Below are 27,276 nucleotides of genomic sequence, written 5' to 3' on the forward strand. Positions count from 1 at the left end.
CGGCACTTCCTGAGTTTAGGGAAGGGGCTTGGTCGTGTGCCCGCGCCGCGCGAACGCGCATCAAATTAGCATCGATGAAGTTTGTGCGAACATGGCGGACTTCCTGCCGACCAGGTCCGTGCTAAAAGTTTGCCTCCCCGTCTGCCTGCTCAACAGCGGCGAGGTGGAGCAGCTGCGAAAGTCCAAGGACATCGACCGATGCCTCTCCCGGGAGAAAACGTACGTGAAGCGGCTGGTGAAGATCCTGCTGCTCGGCGCGGGCGAGAGCGGCAAGTCGACTTTCCTCAAACAAATGCGGATCATCCACGGCCAGGACTTCGACCAGCAAGCCCGGGAGGACTTCAGAGCCACGATATACAGCAACGTTATCAAAGGTAAAATAAAATCAAGGATGAAACCACCTAAACTCGCATTCAGTGGCCCCGGGTGGGAAGCCGCATTGAGACGGAAAGTTCCCCCACATGTTGGCGAGAGGACATCCAGAGAGAGTCGGCACACCCAGACCAACCGCGTTTCTGCTCAAATCTTCCTCTTTAGGTCTCCTGCTCCCCCGAGCCTCAGCCTACACAACAGCTTCCACGTAGTTCTCGTAAAAAAATCAACGATCAATCTCCGCTGCTTTGTGTTGTGAGGTGTTTCTTTGTTTGTCCACGGGACTAAATAACCAGTAATGACCCAACTAAACTGAGCTGCTTTTAATTCGCTCTCTTTCATTTCAAGCTTGAGCTTAAAAACAAAGTGTAATTTACTCATTAAAGTCTCGCATTGGGACCATTTTACAAGCACTGGCTGTTCTGCCCATCTTTATTTTCTCTACAATCTACATCTAAATTCAGATTAATAGAAAATAGCAGCTATTATTTAATTTATAACCTGATTATATCTGTAAATGTCAAACTTTTTCGTGACTCAAGTGCTTTGCCAGTTCTTTTACACCTCCCAGCTGTGTCATTCTCTATTTTTAGGTTGATTACTTTCTGTTGTGAACTGTGAATTAGGGAAACGTTACACATTTAAGGCAAAAGCTACCATTTGTCAGACACGTTAATGCCCAAATATTTCTTTTCTGAAGTGAAACCTGAGTCCCAATCTTCCCAACTGTCAATATATCCACATATCTTTGGTAATTAATCATTTCAAATCTATTATTTTCCATAAGATTCCATTTCAAATCCAGCTTCTTCTTCTTTTTTTATTACCTACAAGATCATAAACTGATATAATAAATGGCTGCAGATTTGAATGTGCCGAATTAAATCAGTTTCTGTTTCTCATCAACCTCTGAGCATTTGTCCTTATTTTTCCAAATAACTTGTGAATTAATTAAGAAACCTATTTTCCAGACAGTTTAAACATACTGTATGATTTCAAACGTGTGGACCAAAGCGCGGCAAGAAACAAAGTAGCAACATTCATTAAGTGAAATGTGCAAATAATCTATTTGTAACTTTTGGCTGTAATCATACTTGAATATTGATGTTTTTGTTTTGTCAACTCCTGATCTGTCCCAGCAGGATTTCTGCACAGCCAAATGGGTTATTAAATGTTCCCTTGCTGGGGCAACATGGGACGATAAATAGGGAGCACATGGAACAAAATAAACCTTGTGTTCATGTCGTCCTACAGCCTCACTAAAAAGCTGGCGGAAGTAACGGCGCCAAACGTAGGACGCTTTTCTGAACGTCGTTTCTCTTCGCGTCCTCTGCAGGTGTGCGCGTGCTGGTGGACGCCCGGGAGAAGCTGCACATCCCGTGGGGCGACCCGGACAACCAGAAGCACGGGGACAGCCTGATGGCGTTCAACACCCGGTCCGCCAAGATGGCCAGCGGGCAGCTGGAGACGCCGGTGTTCCTGCGGTACCTTCACGCCATCAAGGCCCTGTGGGTGGACTCGGGCATTCAGAACGCCTACGACCGTCGCCGGGAGTTTCAGCTGGTGGGTCGACCCGCAGACACACACGAGCTTCACGTAACAGACGTGGCAGGCGACGGCGGGCATTTTGGCAGCTCATAGCGAAACGCACGGCTCCGTGTCAGAGGGGGTTTCGAGTTGTGCTTCCGAAAGTAGAAAGTGAAAGTACTTTTTTTTTTTTTTTTTGCACACCCTTTCCTCTGTCCTTGAATCTTTAGATCAGATTCTGGTGTGGCGCTCTCTCGTCCCCCCCCCCCCCCCCCCCCCCCCCCCCCCCCCCCCCCCTCTCTCTGTAAAGCGGTCAGACATGTGATTGAGTCAACTTCCTGTTTATACCTCTCCCCGGTCCTGGGTCTTTGGCTGTCAGCGTCGTGCGGCTCTGTGACGTCCGTCCCAGAGAAACAGCTGGAGTCCAGAGGAGCTTCGCACGTTCGCTCTGAGTTCTTCCGCTGCTCTGATTTGCTCTGATGCCACTTTGAGAACCTTCTTCTCAGAGAAGTCTCCCCATACCAACTAACTAGAACAGCACTCGGAGATATTGCGCAATCGTTTGGGGGGGGGGGGTGTAACCTCATGTTATTGTATGTTGGGTCATGTGATAAACTTTGCAGTGGACTGAGTGAGGACACACTTCTCCAAGTGATCACATAATGGCAGAACCCCCCCACCCCCCTGTGGAAGTGGTTCTCGGTGGCGTGTTGTGGGCTCCGCTGGTGTTCAGACAGAAAAAGGGGGGAATACGTGTGATCAGAGCAGGAATGTTGATCTGGAGTTAAACAGCTTTATGCTTACAAACAGCCCTGGCTCTCCCACTCGCCGCTATTTGCACACAAAACACAAAGAGTGTCGCACACCTCAAGTTACACAAGGACACACGCGCTTTGTGTATAACCAGTTTAGTTTTCAATTTGAACAAACTATCGTTGAATTTAACGCACGTTCCTGTATAAGTGACGCAAATAGGAATGGCAAGAAAATCGTTGCTAATTGCGGGTTTTCTTCAAATCTCGTTGGATTTAATGTATTTGGGGGGGGGGGGACGCGTGGTTTGTGATGCAGTAAGGTTAAATTAAATTCAGCTTGCTCTTTATAGTGAATGAATTAGTTTCAATTCATCTTTTATCAAACTTCCCATCTCTGGTGACGACAATCCAGCTGTTTTCACAAAAGTAACCGGTTCAAATGATTCATACAATCATAATGATAATAATGATAATGTGCTGGATGTGTGTGCGTTACAATACATCAAGAAGAGCAGATGGTGGCAGTAACATCAGTTAGGCTCCATCTTTATTTATAATACCTTTTTGATTATGAATGCAAAAAGAACATTTCGGACACTTTTTGAAGCTCAACCACAAACGTGCGGAAGCTGCTATCGATCTAAATAATAGAAAAAGTAAAATCTTTAAAGATAGAATCTAGAAAAAACGGGATCTGCCAGCTTTTCTCTGTTTATATATTAGATAAATAGAGAGAATGTAATCTTATTGAGCAGAATTGTCCTTTTGAGTACGTTTTCAGACTAACATCAAGGGACTCTCAAATAAGTCAATCACACTTTTTGGGGGGGTATTCTTAAGTTTCTATTAAATCTCTTTTAAAACTGGAATTTTTAGTTAAAGTACATTTGTCTTTTTTTTTTTAAAAGACTTGTACAAAAAAAGAAATGTGTTCGGATTTGTTTGACGACGACGATGAATTAAAAAAAATAAAAATTCTCGTCTGAAGCCTTTAACTCCAGTGTTCCGTCTTTCCCTCTGCTGTCGTGCGTGAGGACCACTTTGTTTCCCAACAGCAGCGTTTGCATCACAAATCACCGGTGCCTTCAGGCTCCCTTGTAATCGTCATTGAAAACACATGTACAGAGCGAGAAGTCGCTTTCTGTGGCCGAGTTCACCAAAGGTCAGCCGGTTTCATACATCACAGGATATTGAACCTCTTTTAAATGCTGCAGATTTCAAGCTGCAGACGTTTTACTCTGAGAGCAGGCGTCGACTCGTAAACAGGAAAAACTTGGGAGTGTTTGCTCTTCTTGTTTCTCTTCTCCTTTTTTTTTTTTTTTTTTTTTTTTTTTTTTTTATATATTTCTGAATCTTCACAAAGTCAAATCCGCCTCTCCAGAGTTGAAATAGCTTCACTTCTGTCTTGTCTTTTCCTTTCTGTGGCTGCTGTGTGAGCAGCGCGACACTCTGCTCCTCCCCGGTGTAATCTTACACACACACACACACACACACACAGGTTTTTCAGGTCAGGTTAGTTGGGTTTTTTTTTAAGATCAAAAGGTGAGAACAGAAGCTTCCAGTTGGGGAAATGGCCGGTTCGTCACGCTAGAACTACACCCGACGGGTGGATTTTACGTTTGTGTTATCAATGCAAATTGCTCACCAACTGATCCACTGCAAAGGGCGTGGCATGCAAAGGTCGACCCACAGCAGATCCCACAGAGGAAGAAGATGCACGGCCGGGGTTTCTTTTTCTTTTCTGCACCCGCTTCTGTGTTATTTTTTTTTTGTGTTTTTTTTTTTTTTTTGCTTTATTTCTGTGCGCATCACCCAGTCGCACAGATAAAGGAATGCACCTCGGTTATGGCCGCCCCGTGTCTGGACTTGTACAAAGTGCACAAGGCAGCGTCAGAGCAGTGCAGGGGAAACAAAATGCTCCTACACACACACACACACACACGCATGCAAAGCCACCAGGCCACGCTTGTGCATACATCAAAGACACACTTACACGTGTCTGCTGCTGGATTTTTATCGTGTGTGTGTGTGTGTGTGTGTGTGTGTGTGTGTGTGTGTGTGTTTTTAAATGTGCAAAATACAGCCAGTACATTAACCAGAATCCTTCCTCTGTCCTGTCGCAGGGTGAGTCAGTGAAGTATTTCTTGGATAATCTGGATAAGCTCGGCGAGCCGGTAAGTTGTTTCTGGCCGCACTGCGCGTTTATAACGCAACCTGTACATGTTATAGCTCATATTGCAACCAGGTTTTGCTTCCCACGTCGGTGTGGTTTCGCCACAGACTATCATGACATGTGGCCGAAGTAAATGTCATTTATACTGCAGCTACAGTCGAGTCCGGGCAACAAACAAATATCAACCACATGTTAGAAGTTCTATCGATGGAACATTAACGGTGTGAACGTTCTCAGATTAAAGCTAAATATGAATCGGGTCCTGATCGTTTCACTTTAGATCTTTTCTGGTCATTTACAAAACGTTTATCATCTGACTGTATTTATTAAGATCTGATAAATTATACATTGTGGGGGACAAAACTTCTTTTTGGATGTTTAAATGTGTTTTATTGGTTTTATTATTAACATGTTATTGGATAATCTTATTTCAACCTGTTTTCCACCCGACAACCATCGTCAGTTTATCTAATTTTACACTAATTCTATCATTTGTTGATGGATAAAAACAAAGGGTTTTTTTTTATCTCTTATTTCACTCAAGATCTTGCCGGTGTTGAGTTAGTTCTAGTGGTTGTCATTTCATAAATATTTACCTAAATTGTCTTCAGGTTTGACTTGAAAATGGAGTCCAGATGTTGGTGATGCTGCCCTAAAGGATAGCTCCCTACCAAACTAGCCTCAAAGCCCTGCTGTCAGCAGGAAAGAAAACAAACAAACAAGATATTTGTGATTCTTGTTTAGAAGCTCCTAAAAAAAAGTCTTCTCGCTGCTTTAATCAAAGTTGAAATAACCTGAGATGAGGTGTCGGGCGGCGGTCTCTGGAAATGTTACCATGGGTGTGGTTGTGTGTCTGCAGGATTACCTCCCCAGCCAGCAGGACATCCTGCTGGCCCGTAAGCCCACCAAGGGGATCCACGAGTACGACTTCGAGGTGAAGAACGTCCCCTTCAAGATGGTGGACGTGGGGGGGCAGCGGTCGGAGCGGCGGCGCTGGTTCGAGTGCTTCGACTCCGTCACCTCCATCCTCTTCCTCGTGTCCTCGTCCGAGTACGATCAGGTGAGAACGCGCCGCCACACACACACACACACACACACACACACACACACACACACACTCGATAAGTGGCACATTAGTGGGTTTGTTCTAGGAGATCACGGAGTTTGATGAGTTTTATATAAACAGTGATTTGCAGAACAAGAACTGTCGTGTGCCCCGTGGAGGTTTAATTCATTTATTATATGATATATTATCAGTGGAGCAGTTACTATTCTCTCTTAACCACTGAAAGATCCAGGGGAGGAAATAATTTTTTGTTAAATTAGATTTCATTATGATATATAAACAAATAAAAATCTATGATGGAAAATATATATGTATTTTTGAATTGTTTTATTTTTTTTTTTAAGATTTTTAGTTTTACTTATTTTTATTAAAAAGGTATACCGTGGGGGTTGGTATTTGGAAAACCACAGCAGCTTGCCTCAGACTTTGAGTTTGATACAAAGCTCTGAAGTAATGAGATTACTTTCAGTATATCAGAGCTCAACGTGCGAGTAAGATTAACTTGAGAGCGTTAACTTCCGCAGAAAATACTTCAATTTGTGTTATTGTCGCGGCGAATGTGTACTCTCCGGTCGGGATCCATGTGTGTACTGGACTAATGTCCCCGGACAGAAACAAAAATATTCAACCAGAGTTTTTCTTCCTTTATAAACCTGCTGAAAACTTTTTATTTATACTCTTAATCTTAAAGCTGCACTTTTCTTTTTCATGGAGGGAAATTAGCTCCCAAGATTATTCCTCGGGATTGTTTGGTTTGTATGTTATAGAATATTAAGATTAAAAAGCTTCTCGCCTGACTCCAAAGCTTTGTTAAAACAACAGAAATCAGTCTAATAGTTCACAAAGTATTTGAATAATTAAAAAAAAAAAAAAAAACATTGCTACACCGTTTATTAAAGAGACAGCTCCGCTGTAATGTTTGGACTATTGTGCTTGCACTTCTTAAGGAGTTGTTGTTTGGTAGGAAATGCAGCATTTTCCATACACAATAGGACCTTCCCTGTAGGGACAATATAGTTCATTGTTCTATATGTTCTTTTACACAATATGCCCATGTGTTTGAACAAAGTTTTAGAAAAAAGTATATTGTTTTTGTTGCAGAAATCAGACTTTCTTGCAAAATTTTTTTTTTAATATTTTTATCCGAAGCTATTTTTGCCCTGATAGAGAAAACTTATGAAAAATTATTATATTTACATTTATCACATTGGAGTTTGAAATGAATGCTATATCTATATTCTTTGAGCGGTTGTTTCTCAGACACAAGCAAAACTACCCAACCTCATTTATTTATTTATTCATTCCGCAGTTAAGCATTGAGCACTTGACTTAAAAAAAACGTAGATTATTGAGGAACAATTAAGCAGATTTTAATTTTTTTTATTTTTCTGGGCAGTAAACAAACGTTCAGCTGTGACCGCTGCCACACAGCCGCTGTGGAATTCTTTAGTTTCCAGTGACACAAGTTAAAGCAAATCCTTAATTCTTCTCTGCTTTACATACATAATTACAATAATAATTGTACACTGGACTCTGGGGAAAGCATGAACGAACTCCTCTTGGGTAGATGAACAGACGTATGATCACATAATGGAAAACAGGCGACATGAAATATCTGTTCCCTGACGTTCAGGAACGTTCAAACTTTTTTGGTCATGTTGATCATTTTCCTGCTTCGTCACTGAGCTCAGGTTTCATTTATGTTGCAGCGCTTTGGAAAAGTTAAGGTTTTTTTTCTGTCATCAGTGGCTCCGAGCACTGTCGTGTAATCAAAGTCTAGAAACGCATCAGAAGTTTTCTGTTTTCACTTGGAAACGTCGCGTCGTACACGGGGCCTTCGTAGGGTCGTCTTCTGTGCCGTTAGAGACCCCCCTAGTGGACACCACAGAGCAGCGCAGCGCGGGGTTGATTGTAAAACGTCACCTCAGACCTCTTAACGTCCACGCTTTGTGTTTTTTCCCCTTTTCTTAGTGGTTCATCTCTTCAGTCATCGATATGCACGTTTATTTTTGTCGCTGTTGTTCGCTGAATGTGGATCGTTGCTCCTCCTCCATTAACTAGCTGCTCTAATGAACAGCTGTCTCGAAACTTTGGGTTTCGGGTCGGATGCACCAGAGTCTTTCTTTATTTATTTATTTATTTAACAAGTATTAATACCTGCGCATGAGAATCACAAAAGAATAACTAAGATGTCTAAAGTTGAAAGCTTAAAGTTTGCTAGAATTCTCGTGAAGCCCGCTTATAGAATCAAAGTTCTTCTCGGGGGGGGGGGGGGGGGGGATCATGGCCCTGTTGTGTTCAGAAGAATTGGAGCCCCGTGTTTGGTTATCGTGTGACGCTGTAACCTTCGCCGTGGGGTTGTGATTGAACATCTGGTACATCTGCAGTGGTCGTTACTCCACTTTGTCTCCTCCAGGTGCTGATGGAGGACCGACAGACCAACCGGCTCCGCGAATCGCTCAACATCTTCGAGACCATCGTCAACAACCGCGTCTTCGTCAACGTCTCCATCATCCTCTTCCTCAATAAGACGGACCTGCTGGAGGAGAAGGTGAAGAGCGTTCCGCTCAAGGACTACTTTACCGACTACAGCGGGACGGAGCACAGCCTGCCGGACATCCAGGCGTTCATGGTAGATTGCTTCCGGGCCAAGCGGCGCGACGCCACCCAGAAGCCGCTGTACCACCACTTCACCACCGCCATCAACACGGAGAACATCAAGCTGGTGTTCCGTGACGTCAAGGACACCATCCTGCACGACAACCTCAAACAGCTCATGCTCCAATGACCCCTGGCGGACCTGTGAACACGGAGGACCTGATTGGGGACAGACCACCCCAGAGAGCAGCCTCAGAAGAATCGCCTTCAGATGTTTTTATATTAGTTTTTAACTCTCCTCTTTGAAGAGTTGGCCCTCTTGTTAGTTCAGGATTTCAACGGGGAAGAGTCGGTTGGGCAGACTGTGCTTTGGGAATCTTGGCGAATATCCGACCGCCACTTCTGCGACGGCACACGACGCGCTCGGGCTCTTCGGTCGCAAGGTGCCGGTGCTGGTGCCAGTGGAAGTCGGTTTGACAAACCATCGGCGTGTACTTAGTAAATAACAGTCAAAATCATGTACGCTGGGCTTAAATTACCAGTTTGTGTCAAAGCACTGAATAATTGTAATCCAAATTGACTCCTTGAATGCAGATTTACCCGGAACGAGGGTTTGCTGACGTTATATTAATCTAGTGGTGCCACCTGTTTGAGTTCAGCTGCTTCGGCTCGTCAAGCTGACGGACCACAGAAACCAGGGGAACTGTTCCAACCGGCTCCCGCACGGCCACCTTGTCGGCACGGCGACGGCTCGAAGAGGGCATAACCGTGAGACTGAACCTACGACGCCTTTCTGCATCATTTCCTAGGACCTAATCACTGTCAGTCTTCTTTAATACGTTAAGTCTTTTCTCGCTTCTGATCGTTCGGCGGGCAAACAGATTACCTTTGTTGGCGCTCGGTTGCAGGCGTGCCAGTACGTGAACATACAGTCCACTGTTTTCTCAGGGTTGAATCAAAACTGGTGGTAATGCTGATGTGATTGTTGAACTAACTGAATAATCTAACCTTTAATCCGGGCGGCGCAACCTCCTGAGGCTGACCCGGAACCCTTCCCCTGTCTCTTTCATTTTCAAATCGATGCCTTGTCTGAATGACTGTTAATAAATGTACAGAGAGTGTATGAATATACTGTAACCAGCATTGCTGTGGTGAGATGTCACCCATCATGTGAGAAAATCTGAATCGGCACTGAGTTGTGGCTTCAGGCATCTTTGAATTAGTAAAAATAAAATAAACCGTTTTATTTTCGAAATTAACACGAAAATGTAATATCTATATATATATATATATATACACACACAACTCGTGTGCGGATGATTTGCAGGCGCTGATAAAATCTGACAAATTAAAGCAGTGCCTTTATTAAAGTTTAAAAAAAAAAAAAAAAGCTCACCAGAGCTCAGGTGTGTCCTGTAAATACTGTAATCTGTTGCCTTGTAAATAATATTCAGGTTTATCTCCTTATATGTAAATGGTTGTAGAAATGGCTTTTTCTTCCAATTCTGAATGTTTGTTTGTTTTTGTTTTTTCAAATCACAGCTTTTCCAATGAAGATGATCCTTTTGATGTAGATGTATTTTGTAATTTTTCTTCCTTCACTTTTTTTTTTTTGTTTGAAATTCATTCTCGTGTCAAGTCTCATACCACTCTAACCCTCAATAAAATACTTTTCTAATGACATTTGTCCAATTTTTGTTCATGAAGAAAAGGCCACCATCTCTGGGTGTTTGACTGGAGCCACTTCATCTTGCTCAGATTGAAATTTTAATTAGCCAGTATTTCAAAGCAAAAGATGCATTCAGCTCTAATTTTGTCAGTTGCTTCACTTAAGCCGTATTTGATGTAGATTTCTTTGTAAACTCTTATTTTTGGTGGATTTCATCTTTCACAATTATTTTTCTCCTGCTGCTTGCGCTCAAAATGTAAACACTTAAACTTAGTCCTTTTGTGACATGAATTAATTAAATGCAGACTCACTTGTAAGTGATAAAAAAAAAAAGTGATTTCTTCCAGAAACTAAAGACACTAGTGTGATGACTCCAGGACAATATCTATAGTAACATACATATACAAGCCTTAATTTAGTCTGTTTTGTCCATCTACTATATACACGTGTAACATGTCATGCAAGTTAGTACATTTCAAAGTGCTTCAAACATGATTTTAAGTATCTTACATGAAAGTTGCATTTTATTGTAGTTGAGGGTTTACTGTATGCTCTTGATTGTATCGGTCACATAGTCTTTGATGCGAATGTCAACTCATCCACAAAGCCAACAAATGAAGACCAACCAACATGAAAAAGGCAGGAATATAGTTAAATGGATCCAGAGTCAAAACGTTACGCTGTGGAAAGATTAAACCCTAACTTTTGTGGGGGGTTTTAAACAAATGGCTTAAACCTAGCATGTCGTCTCATCTTGAGACGACAAGCAACAGGTTATGAGTTGTTGCTTTGAAAATAATAAAAACAAAATTAAATGTGATTACAAAGGGAAACTGAAACAAACATCTGCATTGTTGTGTGGTTCTAATGGGTTAAAACTAAATAAATAAAAAATATAACCGGTATGTTTGGAGATTTATAGCGAAACCGGAAGTACGCGGAGTGAATCATCTCAAAACCAATTGACGGACCACACCTACCAAACGGAACTTTTCATGTTGATATAGAACTATTGAGCGTAACTCTACCAGGCATCAGTTTTAATCCATGCTAAACAATTTTTGTATTTAAAGTCAGACATTATTTGATAGAAACAATAAATAAAGTGATTATTTTAGTGATTTTCATTCAGGCTCCAAAAGCGCCATCTAAAAGAAGGGGACCTTTCTGCTCCCATTGCACCACGACCCTTTAAGTAATATTTAGCGCACAAAAAGAGTTTTAAAGAGACAAACAGAGGATTAATGTAGCAACTAAGAACGATTAACTAAGTTTTCTGCTCCGATTTCCCTCCACATGATTGTTTTGAGTGGTGAAATAAGACCGAATGAAGCAGAATGAGCTCCGGTAAGTGTCACAGAAATGTCTAATTCAGAAAAACCACGTGGTACATCAATAACAGACCGTACGGTTTATAAGTTTCCTCTTTTTAATTAAGTGGGCACAGCTGCATTTTGAATAATATTACTTAAAATGTCAAGGTCACGCCTATAAGTTAATGTATGCATATATGTATTTATCTTAATGTGAAATAATTGTATCGCTTATGTCTGTTTGTATGGAGGCACTGCTTTGCAACAGCTCTGTCAAAGAACACAAAAAGTTAAAATAAAATAAAAGGGTGTGTGTGGTTGGGTTCTTGTCATTTTAATGTCGTTTGTATCCAAGAATACTTTAAAGTCACCACTACATGTCCCATCACAATAGAATTACACATATTGGAAGTTTTCTGGTAAAACTAATGACTCAATTGGTTTTAGCCCAACTTAAAACACTACAGAGACGTTATTTATTACTAATGTCCGAAAAATACAGTTGTCATCTATAAGAAATGCATTTATTACACTCATAATATGTGTGTTTGATAATAGATACTGTCGGTTTTTGTGGATTTGCTATACACAGCGCTAATGTAAAAGCAGTCTTGCATAAATAGCTTCCTTTTATTTTATAATAACTATTGAGAACAGAAAGAGATGGCCGCGTGACTAATTTAATAGTAATTCTTCAATATTATATGTTGAGTCAAACAAGTGAAATGTCAGGAATAATTTAAAAAGTTTGACAAAAAGCTGTCTTTGAGCATATTTTGTGTTACCGTGGTGACAATTGGCTGTACTGGGTCTCTTTGTGCAGAACTTTTCTGTGGATCACATTGTATATTTACAATTCCCTGACTATCTATTATTCCAGCTCAACAATCTGCCTAGGGTTGTCTTTATTTAACACTGGTGTATCTGTTCCTCTGCACAGAGGCGTGTCCGTTCTGTGGGAAATCGTTCAAGAGGCTGAAGACTCACCTGCCGCACTGCAAAGCAGCTCCAAACTCCAAAACACCTCCGAGCAAACACAATGTCAGAGCATCCGACTCATCAGTGACTGCAGGCGTACCAACAGAGAAGGTAAAGAAGGTGCCACTGTCGTCATCATCAGAATCACTGCGACCATCTTCTCCCCTGCTTACCACTTCTCCATCAACGAAGAAGAAGAAACTAAAGTCAGCTGATCAGCTGGACACCACCACATCTCTCCTGCCTCCGTCTCCACCTTCAAATCCCACCATCCCCAAGCCTAAAAAGAAAAGTCTGCGAGCTTTGATAGAAGCTGCAAAGTCTGACCAGCTCACAGGAGGAGGACCAGAAGACCCTCGTTCATTTTCGCCCCAGAGCCCCAGAGCCAAAGCAGACAAAGGGAGCCTGCAGTTTATTTCTGCAGATGCGAAACGCAAAGATGCGCCGAAGAAGAAGGTCAAATCAAAGAAAGTTTCTCAGTTTCTGGAGTCTAAAGTGAATGAATGTAACACAAGAACACGTACGAGAGACCCCCTCTGGGTGAACGATGAGGCGGAGGCTTTGACTGTCAAATTAAATCCGCAAGTGAGGATTTCCCTCCAGAATGTAAAGGCCACGTTGGGTCGCGCTAACGGCGCCCGCCGGCCTGAATGCGCCGACAGCCCGAGGAGCCGGATGGGACCAGATGCAAGGGAACAAAACGACGCAGTGACAGCAGCAGCTCTGTGGGAGCAGCTGCAGCCGCTCAGGAACAAAGACCCAAAGTCTAAACAGCAACACTCCATCCAGCTGCAGAGAGACGCTCCTCCTCCTCCTCCTCCTCCTCAGCCACACACTTGCCATCACGTGGCGGGACTCCTCGCTACGTCCCCGGCCCTCGGTCAGTTCCCCATGCCGCTCCGGTTCCCTCTGCAGAGTCCGCCTGCCAGAGCGGAGACGCTGCAGCTGCAGGCCGACAAACAGAACACGGCTGAGAAGCCGACAGAAGGTCAGGATTCAAATCACAAACACGGTTTCCAAAAACATTGTCTCAACAACTCTCACAGCGTACGTCATTCCCTTGTCCAGTGGTTCCATGTTTGTATGGAGCATTTGTGGGATGAGCAGCAGAGCTGAGTACGAGGTTTGCACTCATGAAAAAGACAGTTGTTCTTTGTTGTTGACTCCTATTTAGTGTTGTTTTGTGGATTTTATGGTTGAGATTTATTAATTTTGACAACAGAATCCTCAGTACCGTGAGGAAGAAACACCTTCCTCCTCGTGGAGCTCACGCTGTAGGACAGATTCACGGAGGGACCACGAGATCCAAACATTTGGCCGTGGCATTGGAGATTTGGCGAATGTTCCAAGGATGCTGCTCATCCCACAAATGCATGTTTCTTACAAAACGTGGCACCAAAGAGAAAACAATTACATTTAAATGTCCTGTTTGATATGTAAGAACCACCTGAAGAAAATAAACAAGAAAAATAACTGCACCTTTTCACTACCTCCACTATAACCATGAATTATTCTAAAAACACTGTATCACTATACAATCCTTTACAAGTATAATCAGTTTTTCATTCATATGTTTCTACATATAATACACACTGGATTTTACATTGGAATGAAATGTTGTCTGGAAGCATCATTCCAACAAAGAAATAACACTTTGGAGGATTCTAGAGAACATTTTTAGTTTATTTAAGTATGTAAGGAGGAATCATCAGTTTGGCATAGATGCACAGTGCTGGAGTTTAAAAGGTTTTACAAAATATTTCCAAAATGAGGTGTTTAATATTTACACACTAATTGTTATCTGAAAAAAATGTTTTAGTTCTTTAGACTGTAATCAGATACTTTATATTTGTGTATATATATATATATATATATATATATTTATTTATTTCGAGTCATTTAAAGCAGTTTTGTGGACTTGAGCTTCATCATTTGAAGGTAATTATAGTGTAGCGGCACTTTAACCCGTTTAAAGTTTGCTCTGGTGAAGATGAGCAACTTGGGTTCAACGCATATTCAGGTAAACAGATAAATCATATCCAGTGTGCAGCTTGTCTTTGGACATATCAATTCATTTATTGATATAAGATTCCAACAGTTGAACAGTTGATGCCTCTCATTTCTCTTCTACTCGGCCCAATACTGAGTTCCCATAATTCCTGCATGTGAAACTGACAGCCTGCCTGTCGGCTCATCTGTCCTGCACACCTGGATATCATTACATATATTGGCTCCCCACATTGCCCAAGCTCCCCCTAGTGGATGGACATAAGTCCTGCAGATATGCTCAGCCTACAGGGGAGCACAGAAAACACACTTAAACAATAAAAGTTTCCTATGAAGTAAGTTTCTGACCAAATGTCTTAACTTATTCTAGACTCTGTATGCACGTGGTGGTGCAGTGGTTCACGCTCTGGCCTCACAGCGAGAACGTCATTGGCTGGAATACTGACGCAGCGCAGTCGCAGTCTGGGACAGGTGACCCTGCGAGAGTTACCCGGGTGGCTCGCCTGCAGGACGCCCAGTCGCCCCGGAGAGGTGGTGGAGCTGCTACACAGAGGTCAGAAGGGAACACATAATAGCCACCAGAAGATGGCGCCAGCAGGCCTCTTCTTCATGTTCTCCTGTCCATTATCCAGGCTGGCAGTGGTATTACAGGAGGTACATTGACGTGAAGAACGGAGGCGTGGCCGGCGTGGGGATGCTGTTGGCGGGATACTGTGTGCTCAGCTACATCTGGAAGTACCCTCATACAAGTGAGTGTGTGGATCACAATTTGCATTTCAGGAGAATTTACACCATGTGTCCTACTTTGGTACAAATGATCTTGTCTGACAATTGAACTATTCTATTGCCAGCAGGTTATTTTTTTTATTAAGTTTAATCTTTATAAGCCTTAAAATAGATATTAAGTCTAATGGCTGCTATTGATGATGCAAAAAGATATGATTAGTTTCATTTTCCTTACTCTTTCTACTTTATATTTTTGTCATAACTTGACTGTTTTTGTTTTTTCTTCAGAGCTTGATCGCTGGAGGAAGTATCACTGAGGTCAGGAGACATGAAACTTTATGCTGCGACAGAAAGAAGAATCAGGAGTGTTTTTAGGTATCAATCATCCTCATTGAGAATTTGCAGAGAATTTATAAGACAAAAACTGTGAGCTCTTTTTTTTTTTTTTTCCTTTTCAGCACTTTTTTACAAGACCGAACAAATATTTCTTTTTTTGTTTTTTTTTGAAAAGTGGACATTCAGTGACCTCAAGGAGATTTTGCAGTGCGGTCGTTGACATTAATCTTAGGACCTGCTTGAATATTTATGGAGATTTGTTTGTAAAATGGCATGACGGTAATGTGTTTGCTGTTTTGTTTGGAGCTTATTTATCCTCGACGCCGTGGCTCTCATGATTTGTCTGATGTGTTCGTCGCCGTATTTTGACTTATTTTGTTTTGCACTGCTTTTGGAAGAGCTTTCCTTCTCTTTTGTAAAATGTAGTGAAGTCAATTCCATCTAATGCAGGGTTGTCGAACATACGGCCCGTGGGCCAAAACTGGCCAGCCAGAGGCTCCAATCCAGTCAAACCACAGAGCAAATTGTAACAATAGATTTTTCTTTCACAGATTTTATTAAGCGTAGGAGACACAACACAACACTGAGACCCGATGCTGCCATCAAAGATGGCTACCTCGTCGCTCCAAGCCATACTATAGGACGGCTATGGGAGAGGTTTTTAGGACATTTCACTGTATAACATCAAAAGGTTCCAATAAAATTGGATTTATATTGAGACTAGTGACATTTTCTGTAGTTGTCTGCGGTTTAGCAGAAAATGTAGACATTGTCGTCACACGTCCTCTGTTCCACAACAATGAAAAACTCAAACTTTAAAGGTTATTACGGCACTGTATTACCGGTCCGGCCCACTCGGGATGAGACTGGTGTGTACGTGGCCCCTGAAGTGAAATGTGTTGACGCTCGTGTTCGCGTGACAAATGCCTCGAACAATACGTTCGTGGTTTTGTGATCTTGGAAAAATTCTGAACTTTTACTAACTGCCACACATTTATGTCTCGTCACAGCGAGGGTGTAGAGTATATCAGTTTTCGATTCAGTGTGGAGTTTGCATGTTTTCTCTGGGTCCTGTGGGTTCCTCCCACAGTCCAAAGAGTTGTGTGTTTGGTGAATTGACTGTTTGTCCTGTGAAGGACCGCTGACCTGTCCAGGGGGGAATCGGCCAGTTTGTCATTGTTGGGTGTTTTTTTTTTTTTTTTCACTTTGTGTGTTTATTTATACAAATAACTAAATGTGCATTTTAAGTAAGACTCCATGGCACTTAATCCAAGCTCGTAAAACCAGTTTGATTCATGCGTTCGGGCCCACGTTGAGTCCCTCAGCGTCCACCAGGTGTCGCTGCCGGGTTGTGCAGCCGCCCCTCTCGGGGTTGGGCAGTCTAAAGTCTGCTATGCAGGGTTTTCTTAGCTCTTTTGTGCACAAGCAGGCAGGATTAAAGGGGACCAGCAGATTTTAAACGTGATAAAGTGCCGCTGTGGCAGCCGCGATGAAGAGAAACATGAAATCCGAATGTTCCGACCTCAGGATCCGTGAAAAAGATGCTATCTGTGGATAGCGGAGGCTGACAAATCTGTTTTTCTTTTGCAAATGCTTCCTCTGTCACATGATGTGATTATGCATGCTTCGTCCACCAGCGCCAGTGTGTGAACCCTCTCAGAATTGTAATGGAGGGACTGAAGGAGGCTCTGAGCCGGACCGCACCGCTCTGACTGTAATCAAAATCCATTTATTGTCTCCGCCGCTGCTGTAGTGAACACACATTTTAGCTACAAATGAAGAAATGACTTTTTTCTAACATAACACAATAAAAAAATCATTTCAATCTTCTCGACTTTCTTCCCCCCCCCCCCCAACATTCGTTTTTTTCTTTTACTCCGTACAAAAATTATAAATATTTTGCGTTTAACTTTTCAGTTTTATACAAAAAAACAACAAACTGTACAAATCAAATGGGACGTGAAACAATAGTGAAAATGCAGGCGGAAACAACAAATCTCTGAGAGCGAGAGAGAGAGAGAGAGAGCAGGATATGCATCCAGAGAACACAATGTGGATCAACCATTGCTCGATATGTCCTAAAACGTAATGTCCTTGTGGATGGAGGCACAGAATCTTGAAGCAATTACTTGAAAGTCTCACTTGACCCTCGTTTGTCATTGGAACTGTGCCAGTTTCTTCCTCGGTGTGGGAGACCGAGGAAGGCCCGGCGGAGAGAAAGGCAGGCTGCGATGGCCACTGGCACTCAAACAAAGAAATCTGGGTTTTCTATCCCCGTTTTAAAAAGGCCTTCAGTCTACTACAGTAGCCTATTTAACAAGCAAATTTCACAGACGTGTTGGTAGGAGAAAGGCTCCAGAATCGACCCTGCCAGCTTTTCAGAAGTTCCACCTCAGCTTTGGTCCCGTGTTTGGCAGGAGATCCTTTTTGTTCACACACTGCAACATTTGCTCCTAAAAAAAAAAAAAATGCAATTTGGACTAACTTCTTCATTGAAATGATTTATCACAGTAAAAACTTTTATCTCTGACAATGAACTTAAAAAAAATAAAAAGTGGACATGTTCAGTCATCGTAAACAGAGCCGCCGTTACCCAGCTGATAGGAAACGAGATCTCGGGTGGATTCTGGACGAGACTAGTCTCTCCTGTTAAATTTTGGTTGTGCTGATGAGAGCGTGAAACAAAGGAAACGTGAGAAACACTTAAACATTAAGAGCAGAGGTGGGTAGTGCTGGTCCGACAAGTCAGTGAATTTGTCAATATGAAGCTCTGTGTGTTTGTGTTTGTGTGATAGAGAGAGTGTGTGAGATTGTCCTGCCTTTGCCAATAATCAGCTGGCGTCAGCCCCCAAAACCTCAATTTGAACGGATCAGAAGTGCCCACCTCTGTCTTCTAGTTAAATAAGTCCAACAATCCAATTACATTAAAGTCGTCAGTCAGTGTGTGTGAATGCAGAGCAAGACAGACACCCATCAACTTCTCATACAGATATACTCGAAATAGAATTCTATGCAGAAGGCAGACAAACAATCAATGAACTCATTATGGCATTGAAACACCTCACAACAGAGGCAGCCTTTTTTTTTTTTTTTTTTTTATTCAAAAGCTGTTCCTTAAAAATAAAAATAAATCTAAATTAAAATATTTATTCTAACATATCATCCTCAATCTGAGGATTTCTAGCTCCACTGACACAAACTCACTGTAAAATTATTAAAGTGGTTTGGATCAAGATTTGTCCTGTGTGTGTCGGGACTTGCATACCTTTAAGGTATAAAAAAAAGAAAACAAAGAAAGAAAGAAAATGTGACTGAAGTGAGAAAGGTGTGTTTATGTGACGAGTATGATGGTTTTTCTAGTGTCATAGAAAGAGGTTATCCTTGTTGCAGGCAGCCGAAAGCAGGCAAATAGGTTTTGGTTCTGTTCCAAACATTCAAATTCAGCTTCGCCTCAAACTCACTGAAGTCCTGACACAAGCTAAAGCATCTTTAGTGCAACTTGTCCGTGTGAATGTGTTTCTACAGATCATCTACACCTCGGAACCACAAATCGTCTTAAAGGAGACCTATTATGCTCTAACTTGTAATGTTCACATGAAATAATGAGGTTGACTGCTTGTTAAAGTAACTTCTCATTCTTCTGACAGCTGGTTTGGACAAGCTGAAGTTTGACTTCATCCTACAAAAGGCACAGCTTAAAGGATGACGAGGCTGGTGTCAAACTACCAGGACTAAATTATGTCCATCAGCGGGCCAGGTAAGAATATTTATGACTACTTAAAGACAGTGTGATCGTAGAAACCCTTGAAAATGGGCATAACAGGTCGCCTTTGACATATTGTACAAAGGTCTGTGTGCGCGCTGCCCGTGTGTGTGATGCAAAAAGAAAATGAGTGAAATAATGTAATTGAATAGAACTTCTTCATGTAAACACTTCCATATAAAAACCTAGAATCAGGCACAGAGTCGTCACTTTGTCCCTCCTCCTGCCCCCATAGGGAGATCAAACTGGCACAAATCATACACTGATGCATAAAGAGAGGAAAACTCTTCTCTCTCAAAGCCCGACTGCAGTTTTAAAAGAACGCTAAAAGACATCAAACAACATTTTGAATCTGTTAGTCCGTGGGCATTGCACACATTCCCGGATCTTTATAGGTAACGGTAAGTGCTTCGGTTCACCCCCCCCCCCCCCAACACAACGACCCCCAAAGAAAAAAAACTTCACACATGCTACATAACTGCATATCACAAACATGATAGACCTGAAAGAAGAGTTCACCTCTCTTCACACGGTTTAGGATTCAAAACAGAAAGAAAGTGAGCGCACGTACAAAATCATTGGTTTGTGTTGAACCGAAAGCATCTGTCTTAACATTCGAGGATGCTGTTGACTGCGGCCTCAAGGGCAGAATCTGTGTCAGAGTGAGGAGGCGAGCTGAGCTGAGGTGTGTACGGGGGCTGCGTGGGGTTGGGGGACAAGTCATGTGGCACTTGGTAGTGCGCCTGCCCCCCCGACGCCGCTGCAAAACTTGACGGTTTACCTTGCGGGAGGCTGCCGGCCCCGTAATGCTGCCGAGATCTCTTCAGTTCTAGCACACTCTTGTTTTCTAAATATGTTAGGAGGGGTTTCTCTGTTGAACCTGTTCCTCCAGTACCGCCCCCTCCAGGGTCTCCATACCCGGGCTGGGGGTCTGTCCTGTATGGAGGCTCTGTGGAGCCTTGTTCTGATCGATTCCAATTACAACTAGATGCCGATTGAGGAGGGGGAGGGTCCTGGAAAAGTTTGGACTTCATCCCACAGCAGAAGTCCTCCAAGAAGCTGTCTGCAAAACAGAATAAAGAAATAATTGCAACAGCAAAAAAAATCTTAAGCTCAACAAAGATTTCAATTTGGCTCATTTCTTAGTACCTGGATCCACGAGTACCATGCGCTTGTCTTGTGTCAGGTTGCCGCGCTCCTCTTGGTTGAAGGTCCTGTCGATCATCACTATTTCTGACGACGGACTAGAACGCTGCGAGAGACGGAGAAGAAACCTGTTAATCTGGTGCGTGTCACTACATGACACTGGTAAATGTGTGCAGAGATGCGTGCACCCACCTCAGCCTCCACCATGAGGAGCCGCCTGTATTTGTTCACCATGGCGTGAGTCCGATTCAGCACCTGCGATGCGACTGCCTCAAACTCCTCATCCACTGGAAATGAGAAAACACGATGACACAAAGCTACTTTTCTGCAGCGCCTGTGAATATGAGTTTATCTCCGGTCTGTACCCTGTGAGAACTCGTCCTGGCTGGGTGGCGTTCCCTGGAACACGTGGTACGGCAGGAGTCTCTCCAGCGCATCATCAATTGTTCTAAACGGACGTCGATCGGGTGTCTGAACTCCAGCGTGATCCTGTCTCACTTGTTGTAAAATCCTTTCAAAACAATAAAAGTTATGAGTTGATTCAGTGGCTGAATGACAAACCAACTTGGAGCACTTCACTCAACTTGACAAATGTGTGACGTCAAACAAACTCACAATTCTGCTCTTGTAAGTGGTTGAGCGATGGGCCTCGTCTGTGCAGGAGAGAGAAAGTGCGCAAAGTTATATTTCCATTGGGACATTTCCTGTCAGCTTGCGTAGTAATAAAATTTACTTGAACAAGTAACACAAATACCTTACGTACCTCAGCATTTAGTGCTGCAGCTGGTAGCATGGTTTTCATTACTTGGACAAATCATCCAAAGAAAGCAATTAGATGAAAGTACAGCAGACTGCACACAGAAATATTATACATGAGGAACCATCATGCAATAGCATAGAAGCATTTCTTACCATGGATGTTGCCGAGATGTTTGTAGTCTTGTTGCTGTTCCTGCATCACATTACCAGTTAAAGGTGACAGAGAAGTGCAGTTTTGAGTTTGAGTCACTAGCAGGCGCTGCACAGGACTAGCAGATACTTGGCCTTGATTACCAATCCCAACCGCAGCCGGCCCGACCAGAGTCAGTCGCCCAGGCGCGCTTGACGTCTGAACAGGGATGGAGCTTGCACACGAAACGCCAGTCCATGTCTGTGTCACACCCCCTCCAACCTGACTCCCGCTTACTATTCCCTGATTCAAAATTAACTGACCCCCTGCTTGTGTGGTAAAGTTCTGCCCTGCAACGATCTGCACTGTGTTTTGACTGGCAATTAGGGCGCTGGAGTTTGGGTCTGCGGGGCCGTTGGGAACGGTGCTGGACGGAGTGAGCGCCAATGAGCTGGGGAGTAGGAACTGTCCAGGTTGTATGTTTGGCTGGGCCTGCATTTGTTGCTGCTCTGACGGCGGCTGCACAACTATGGAGCCATTGGCTGCATACTGTCCACCAGGAGGGGCAGTGTTAGCATTCACTACATTGGCCATGGTGGTAGGAGTGGGCTGAAGACCAAGGCTGTAGACAGTCTGAGCTCCAGTTTGAAGGGGTTTGGGCTGGATTGGTCTAACCAGTGTCTGTGTTCCTCCTGGGCCTCGCTGAATGATGATGTTTTGAAGAGGGATGTTTTTGAATGGCAAGCCAACCTGCCCTTGGGTAGGGGCAAACACCTGCCCCCCAGTCACTGTCCCAGTTGGAGCAACAGACACACCCGGCCTCAGCACGATCTGAGGAGTCCTTTCCAAGTTGCTCAGAGTCATCACGCTACCCGCCGCTCCAAACGAGCCCAACACCTGGATATGCTGGGTGGAGCCATTGGGCAGTGGAGACATTCCTTGCAGGAGCTGGCCTGCAGGGAAAGCAGCTGTTGCTGTGGTGACAACACCCACACCGCCTCCATAACCCCCAGAAACCAGCTGGGAGGAGAAGGGGACGGGAGCCTGCACCAGTGTGGGAGCAGGCTGGGAGTCCAGTAGGGCCTCCTGAGCCAGCGTCTGCTCCGTGATGTCGGCCTCCATGAGGGACTTCTGCAAGATGTCGAAGGGTTGGTCCTCACCTCCGAGATCCACCCCGCCAGGGGAGGTGCTAGACCCCAATTCGTCCTCGATAAATGAGAGGCTGCCAGAGAGCTGGAGGCCTGCTTCGGCTGAATCGTCTCCAAATTCATCCATTGTAGCAGAGCCATCCTTGAGATCTGTGTTGGAGCTGGTCTGGTGGGATACACCACAAAAAGGAAGTGAGCAATATTCTTCACAAATGAAGAAAAAATACAAAAACGTTTTGTTACCAAGAAAATTTATTTTTCTTCACTAACAGCTTGACTTGGCTTTCAAAACTTTCATGCGACTGGACACTGACCAAACCATCAAAATTACACTTATACTCCAATCCTCTAAAAAGCCTGAGAAAACACAGCTCAAAGACTGAGCCATAGTCCATAACCACATCTCCAATCACAGACTATAATCTGCTTATGTTCTGGTCGGATCCAGGTAATCAGCAGTACACTCACTGTGTCATTTGTGAAAAATGATCCATCAGACCCATAAGCTGCATTTGTCACATCATCCTCTTCAATCTGCACATGGTAAAAATTAATGTTTTAAAAAGGCAAACTACTGCAGTCGACAGAGCATCAATACAGTCCATTAATGTATACACAATGTTGATGTGTAGATGGGAGGTTAGTCAAAGAAGCTTTGATTTAATGAATATATTCGGCAAGAGTCACTCACAGACTTGCTGTTGCTTCCATGGAGATAATCATTGAGTGCGTCCACATCTCTGACAGGGGGAAAGAATAGACTTTAAAGGACGTGAAATACTTCGACATGTCCTAAAGATTGAGTTCACTGACCAAAAATACTTAAAGTAGATAATAGCTTGTGGAAAAAAAATTTTTTAAATCAAATTTAACAACAGTAATCATGTTTGCAGATATTTTAGGCTTTGAAGTGAAATAGATGTTTCCTAAATGAATTGTTGAACTCGTATTCCAATTATTTGTGTTGGAAATTATGCTTTAAAAACTTTTTACCCTAATATATCCAGAAGATGGCGATCGTCCTCATCATCCATGACACCTGTGAAAGTATGAAGGGATAGCAGTTGAGGATATAGAAGTACTTAAATTTGAATGCTTTAATGAATTGATCAGCTGATTTTATAGCTTTTTCTGTGAAATTATTCTTGTGCTGTAAGGTTTCAAACATGTCTGACTTGTATGTTTGCAGTAAGCACATCACACTCACAGATTTCCAGCAGGAAGCATGGATTCAGTCATTTAACACCCTTTCTTTCCTGTTAGAGGGCTGGGCTGCAGGGTGAGAAACTACATTTTAGTGAAATTGCAAAAAATGATGAGATGGAGGCGTGTGAGAGTGTTTGAGAGGTATGTGACACAGAAAATAGATGAGCGTGTGAAATAGGGGTGTGGAAGTAAAGTGGAGGGGAGGGCATGTTTGTTATCCAGTGTATAAGGACAGGATGGCCTTCATTCCCTCCTACACCAAACTCCCACCCATTTACCCTCCTCTGCTGTCCCACATTGGTTGTCTTTTGTGTCTGCACAGTGAAAATGGGCATTCAAGTGTAAATAACTCCAACCAGAGGTTGTTACATTAAAAGATGTGTTGGCTTCATGTTGGCTTTCAGTGCTGCAATTGAAATTGGACAAAGAACAATCAGACTGGTGGTCTTATCATGTGATTTAGAAAGGATTTGTGAATGTTTAAGAGTGCTAATAAGTTATTTTGTTCATGCAATTTGGAGCACTTTCACAAAATGGTACAATACTGCTCAATCGGGGTCATGTAAGTATTGGAACACACCTGGTATGAGGCTGGGAATCTGGGATATATGTTATTTGAGTGCTGGGAAACTTGTTTGTTGTGTATTCCTGCTACAAAATGGCTGGTCCATGCTGCAGGCTGCCTGCAGAGCTGAACCAGGCTCAGCCTCCATCTTTGATTCAGGGAGAACAAAGACTGTCTGCACCACTGAGAGATACTTGGAATAAAACGAAATAATCCCAACTACAGATTATATTCCGTTTGACTATGAGCTGTGAGCCTGTTGTCCTTTCACATTTGATAGAAAAAAAGGCGTTCTTGGGACACAAGTTAACGATTAAATTGCATTTTTATTACAAAACACGTCTGAGATGAGCCAGGAGACTGTTAAATTAATCAAAACCAAGGAAAACGTCACTGTTTTGTTGATAAATTGACAGAGACGCGACAAATTCAACGGTTTATTTGGGTTAACGTAAACAAAGCAATGTTTAAAAACAGCTACGCTTTTTTAGAGAACAAAACATGTCGATTTTCTCGTCTGGTTTTTAAGTAGAAGCACTAGTCTTCGTTTGTTTCGATTAAACAAAACCGTCTTTTTCGAAATATTCGAGCATTTAGAGCAACAACAACAACAACAGAAAATCCCCCAAATGGTCGAGGTCTGATCTAGCATGCCCGCCTCGGTGGAAGCTAGTCACCGCTGCCCCGGTGCTTCCACCCGTTAACTGTTTAACAAAAAAAAAGAAAAGGAAAAGGACGGGTAATGTTCAGCCGGCGAGTTTTATTTCCAAAAATAGACCGAATCGACAGAAAAGATAATCGCGTTCAAGCAGGAACAAACGACGCAGACGCGCAGCTCTTTCTTCCTCCGTCGCTGAGGGGGAAGGCTTCATTTTGTCCTCGATGCGGAGGGGAGATAAACGGCCACTTTAGCGCGGATGTACCCGAGGGGAAGCGCTCGACTCTCGGGCGTTTTCTTTTCCGTGTCGACTCCCGGTTCGGGGGCGGCCGGTCGCCATGTCGCCGCATTTCGTGCGTTTAACCGCCGGCCTGCGCTGGGTTTAGCTAGCCGCGGTGTCGACGACGCGGGTATGGCTGAAAAACGTCGGCGAGAAGCCGCTGGAAGGGCGAGAAGGAGCGAACCGCGGCCGAGCCATAAATATTTATCCCGATTAGCATAACATAAAGACGACTCGACGAGGCAAACCCTTTTTTTACTCCTGTCTCACTCCTCTTGAAACCCAATATCTCCATTTGGCAACTTTTAATTTGCTCCCCCTCCTTCTCCTCCTCCTCCTTCTTCTCCCTCTCCCACTCATATATTTTCTCAGTGTCCCTGTTCTGTCTCGAATAGATTTTTCTCTCCGCTCAGACTCTCTTCCCTCCCTGAAGGAAGGGAGGAAGGAGGCTGTGTGTGTTTTTTCCTTGAAATTTTTATCACAAAATTATAATACACTCAAAGGGAAACTCACCGTCATGAAAAAGCAGTGCCTTGTCTACGGGGTTTCCTCGCCATGGCCGCACGGGTTGTTGGGGTAGTGCACACACCGAGTTCAGCAGTCCTCAGAGGCGAACTCGCCACCTCATACATTTCAATGGAAAATGCACAAACTACGACATTAAACATTCTTATTCCTACGATAATTTTTTTTTATTACCCCAGTGAATTACTGGTAAATATGGTTAGAATTAATCATTTAACAACGGCAGGGGGCGGGCCTGGGAGGGAGCCACACCTTGATGGGGCTCAGGTATGAGAAAAGTTAAGTTTCAGGTTGAGTGGCATAAAAAATATCCTTAAATATTAAATACATGAGCAACCAAAGAAAGATCTAGCTCAAATAAAGTGGCCACGTGATTCTCTGCAGAGGAAATGTCTTAAATAAAACCAAATCAACCAAAAAAAAAACTTAATGTAAAGGCAATCACTGTTTTTGCTGTGAATGAGTTTAATTGTTAAGTTTTGTAATCTATAAAATGGGTTTCAAGTAATTTTGAAACTGTTGTCTAGTCAAGTTTATTTTGGTTATTGGAATTTAGAATAGACTTGGAAAGTTCATATCCAGCTTCATATATGTAAATGTAAAACAGGGGTGTCAAACACATTTTATACACACTATTTTATCTTGAGTGGCATATAAATATAATTACATATCAAATACATATTAAAAAAAAAAAAAAAAGGAACTCCGGGCAACCAGTAGGATCTATCACAAATAAAGTAAACACACAATTAGATTAGATCATACTTTATTTTTCCCACATGGGGAAATTCAGTCATCACAGCAGCTCCACATTGCACAAATAGTGAAAGACAGTTCGGATAGGTGCACACAAAAGACTACACGATAGATAGATAGATAGATAGATAGATAGATGTACAGGAGACCTAGATGGGGGGAAAATATAGTAGCAGCAGTAATATTTTCAGTGTTCAACAGTGTCAGAACAGTGGTATTTACACATATTCAGTTTGAGGCATGTGCAAAGAAATGTCTTAATTGGAACCAAACCAACCATAAATTACCCATATTGATTAAAACTGTGGCATAAAACCGGCCAATTTCATCTTGAGTGGCATAGAAATGTCATTAACTATTAAATACACAAGCAACCAATAGTGCTATAACAAACTTTAAATTTAAAAAGGTTAAGTTTTTCTTTCTTTCTCAGATACCTCATTAACCGTTATTCATAGTTAACCATAACTATACATACTGGGAGCAGTGGGCATTCACAGTGCCTCCTGGGGGTCAGGGGCCTTGTACAGGGAGCCACAGCGGTAACATGTGGAACATCAAACATGCAAACCAACGAAAACAAGCCCACTCCTCTGACCTGGGCCACCACTGTACTGGAATGTGAAATTCCAAATATGCTGTTCAGTTGTCTTTAAATTCAAACGTTGTGGGTTTGACCCCCACCCCCTGCCCCACTCCACCCTATCCAGGTTTCTAAATCTATTGCGTAAAACACTGAACAAAACAAAGTGCATACGCACTTCTGAAGCAATGAAAATATCTAATCGAAATCCATTTACCATATAAAATACTAGCGAGA

The 27,276-nt window shown here is 42.9% G+C and overlaps 3 protein-coding genes across 6 annotated transcripts; 2 read left to right on the top strand and 1 right to left on the bottom strand.

Moving 5' to 3' along the window:
- The first annotated feature begins 55 nt into the window (after positions 1-55).
- Positions 56-9,898, top strand: LOC308108901 (guanine nucleotide-binding protein subunit alpha-13-like). Its single transcript, XM_080462207.1, has 5 exons — positions 56-374; positions 1,709-1,935; positions 4,778-4,828; positions 5,687-5,887; positions 8,310-9,898. The coding sequence occupies exons 1-5, from the start codon at positions 92-94 to the stop codon at positions 8,679-8,681; spliced, it is 1,134 nt and encodes a 377-aa protein (XP_080318333.1). The 5' UTR covers positions 56-91; the 3' UTR covers positions 8,682-9,898.
- Positions 9,899-11,306: 1,408 nt separating this feature from the next.
- Positions 11,307-17,344, top strand: LOC308114487 (uncharacterized protein). The gene is made up of 5 exons (XM_080471390.1): positions 11,307-11,507; positions 12,414-13,439; positions 14,829-15,011; positions 15,091-15,207; positions 15,473-17,344. The coding sequence occupies exons 1-5, from the start codon at positions 11,498-11,500 to the stop codon at positions 15,499-15,501; spliced, it is 1,365 nt and encodes a 454-aa protein (XP_080327516.1). The 5' UTR covers positions 11,307-11,497; the 3' UTR covers positions 15,502-17,344.
- bicral (BICRA like chromatin remodeling complex associated protein) lies at positions 16,729-25,732 on the bottom strand. Of its 4 annotated transcripts, none has more exons than XM_080471354.1 (13): positions 25,689-25,732; positions 23,674-23,738; positions 23,460-23,505; positions 23,158-23,206; positions 22,935-23,000; positions 21,342-22,632; positions 21,193-21,233; positions 21,045-21,082; positions 20,795-20,940; positions 20,622-20,716; positions 20,433-20,535; positions 20,065-20,346; positions 16,729-17,973 (listed from the first exon to the last, which is right to left on the bottom strand). In XM_080471354.1, exons 3-13 carry the CDS (start codon positions 23,498-23,500, stop codon positions 17,834-17,836), a joined length of 2,292 nt encoding a protein of 763 aa, XP_080327480.1. In that variant the 5' UTR covers positions 23,501-23,505; positions 23,674-23,738; positions 25,689-25,732; the 3' UTR covers positions 16,729-17,833. The 4 variants fall into 4 exon arrangements, with proteins under 4 accessions (XP_080327480.1, XP_080327477.1, XP_080327478.1 ...); XM_080471351.1 differs by having other exon boundaries at positions 16,741-17,973; positions 19,855-20,346; positions 25,689-25,716; XM_080471352.1 differs by lacking the exon at positions 16,729-17,973 and having other exon boundaries at positions 19,758-20,346; positions 25,689-25,716.
- Positions 25,733-27,276: the final 1,544 nt, after the last annotated feature.

Source organism: Lipophrys pholis (assembly GCF_963383615.2).
Source record: "Lipophrys pholis genome assembly, chromosome: 1".
NCBI lineage: Eukaryota > Metazoa > Chordata > Actinopteri > Blenniiformes > Blenniidae > Lipophrys > Lipophrys pholis.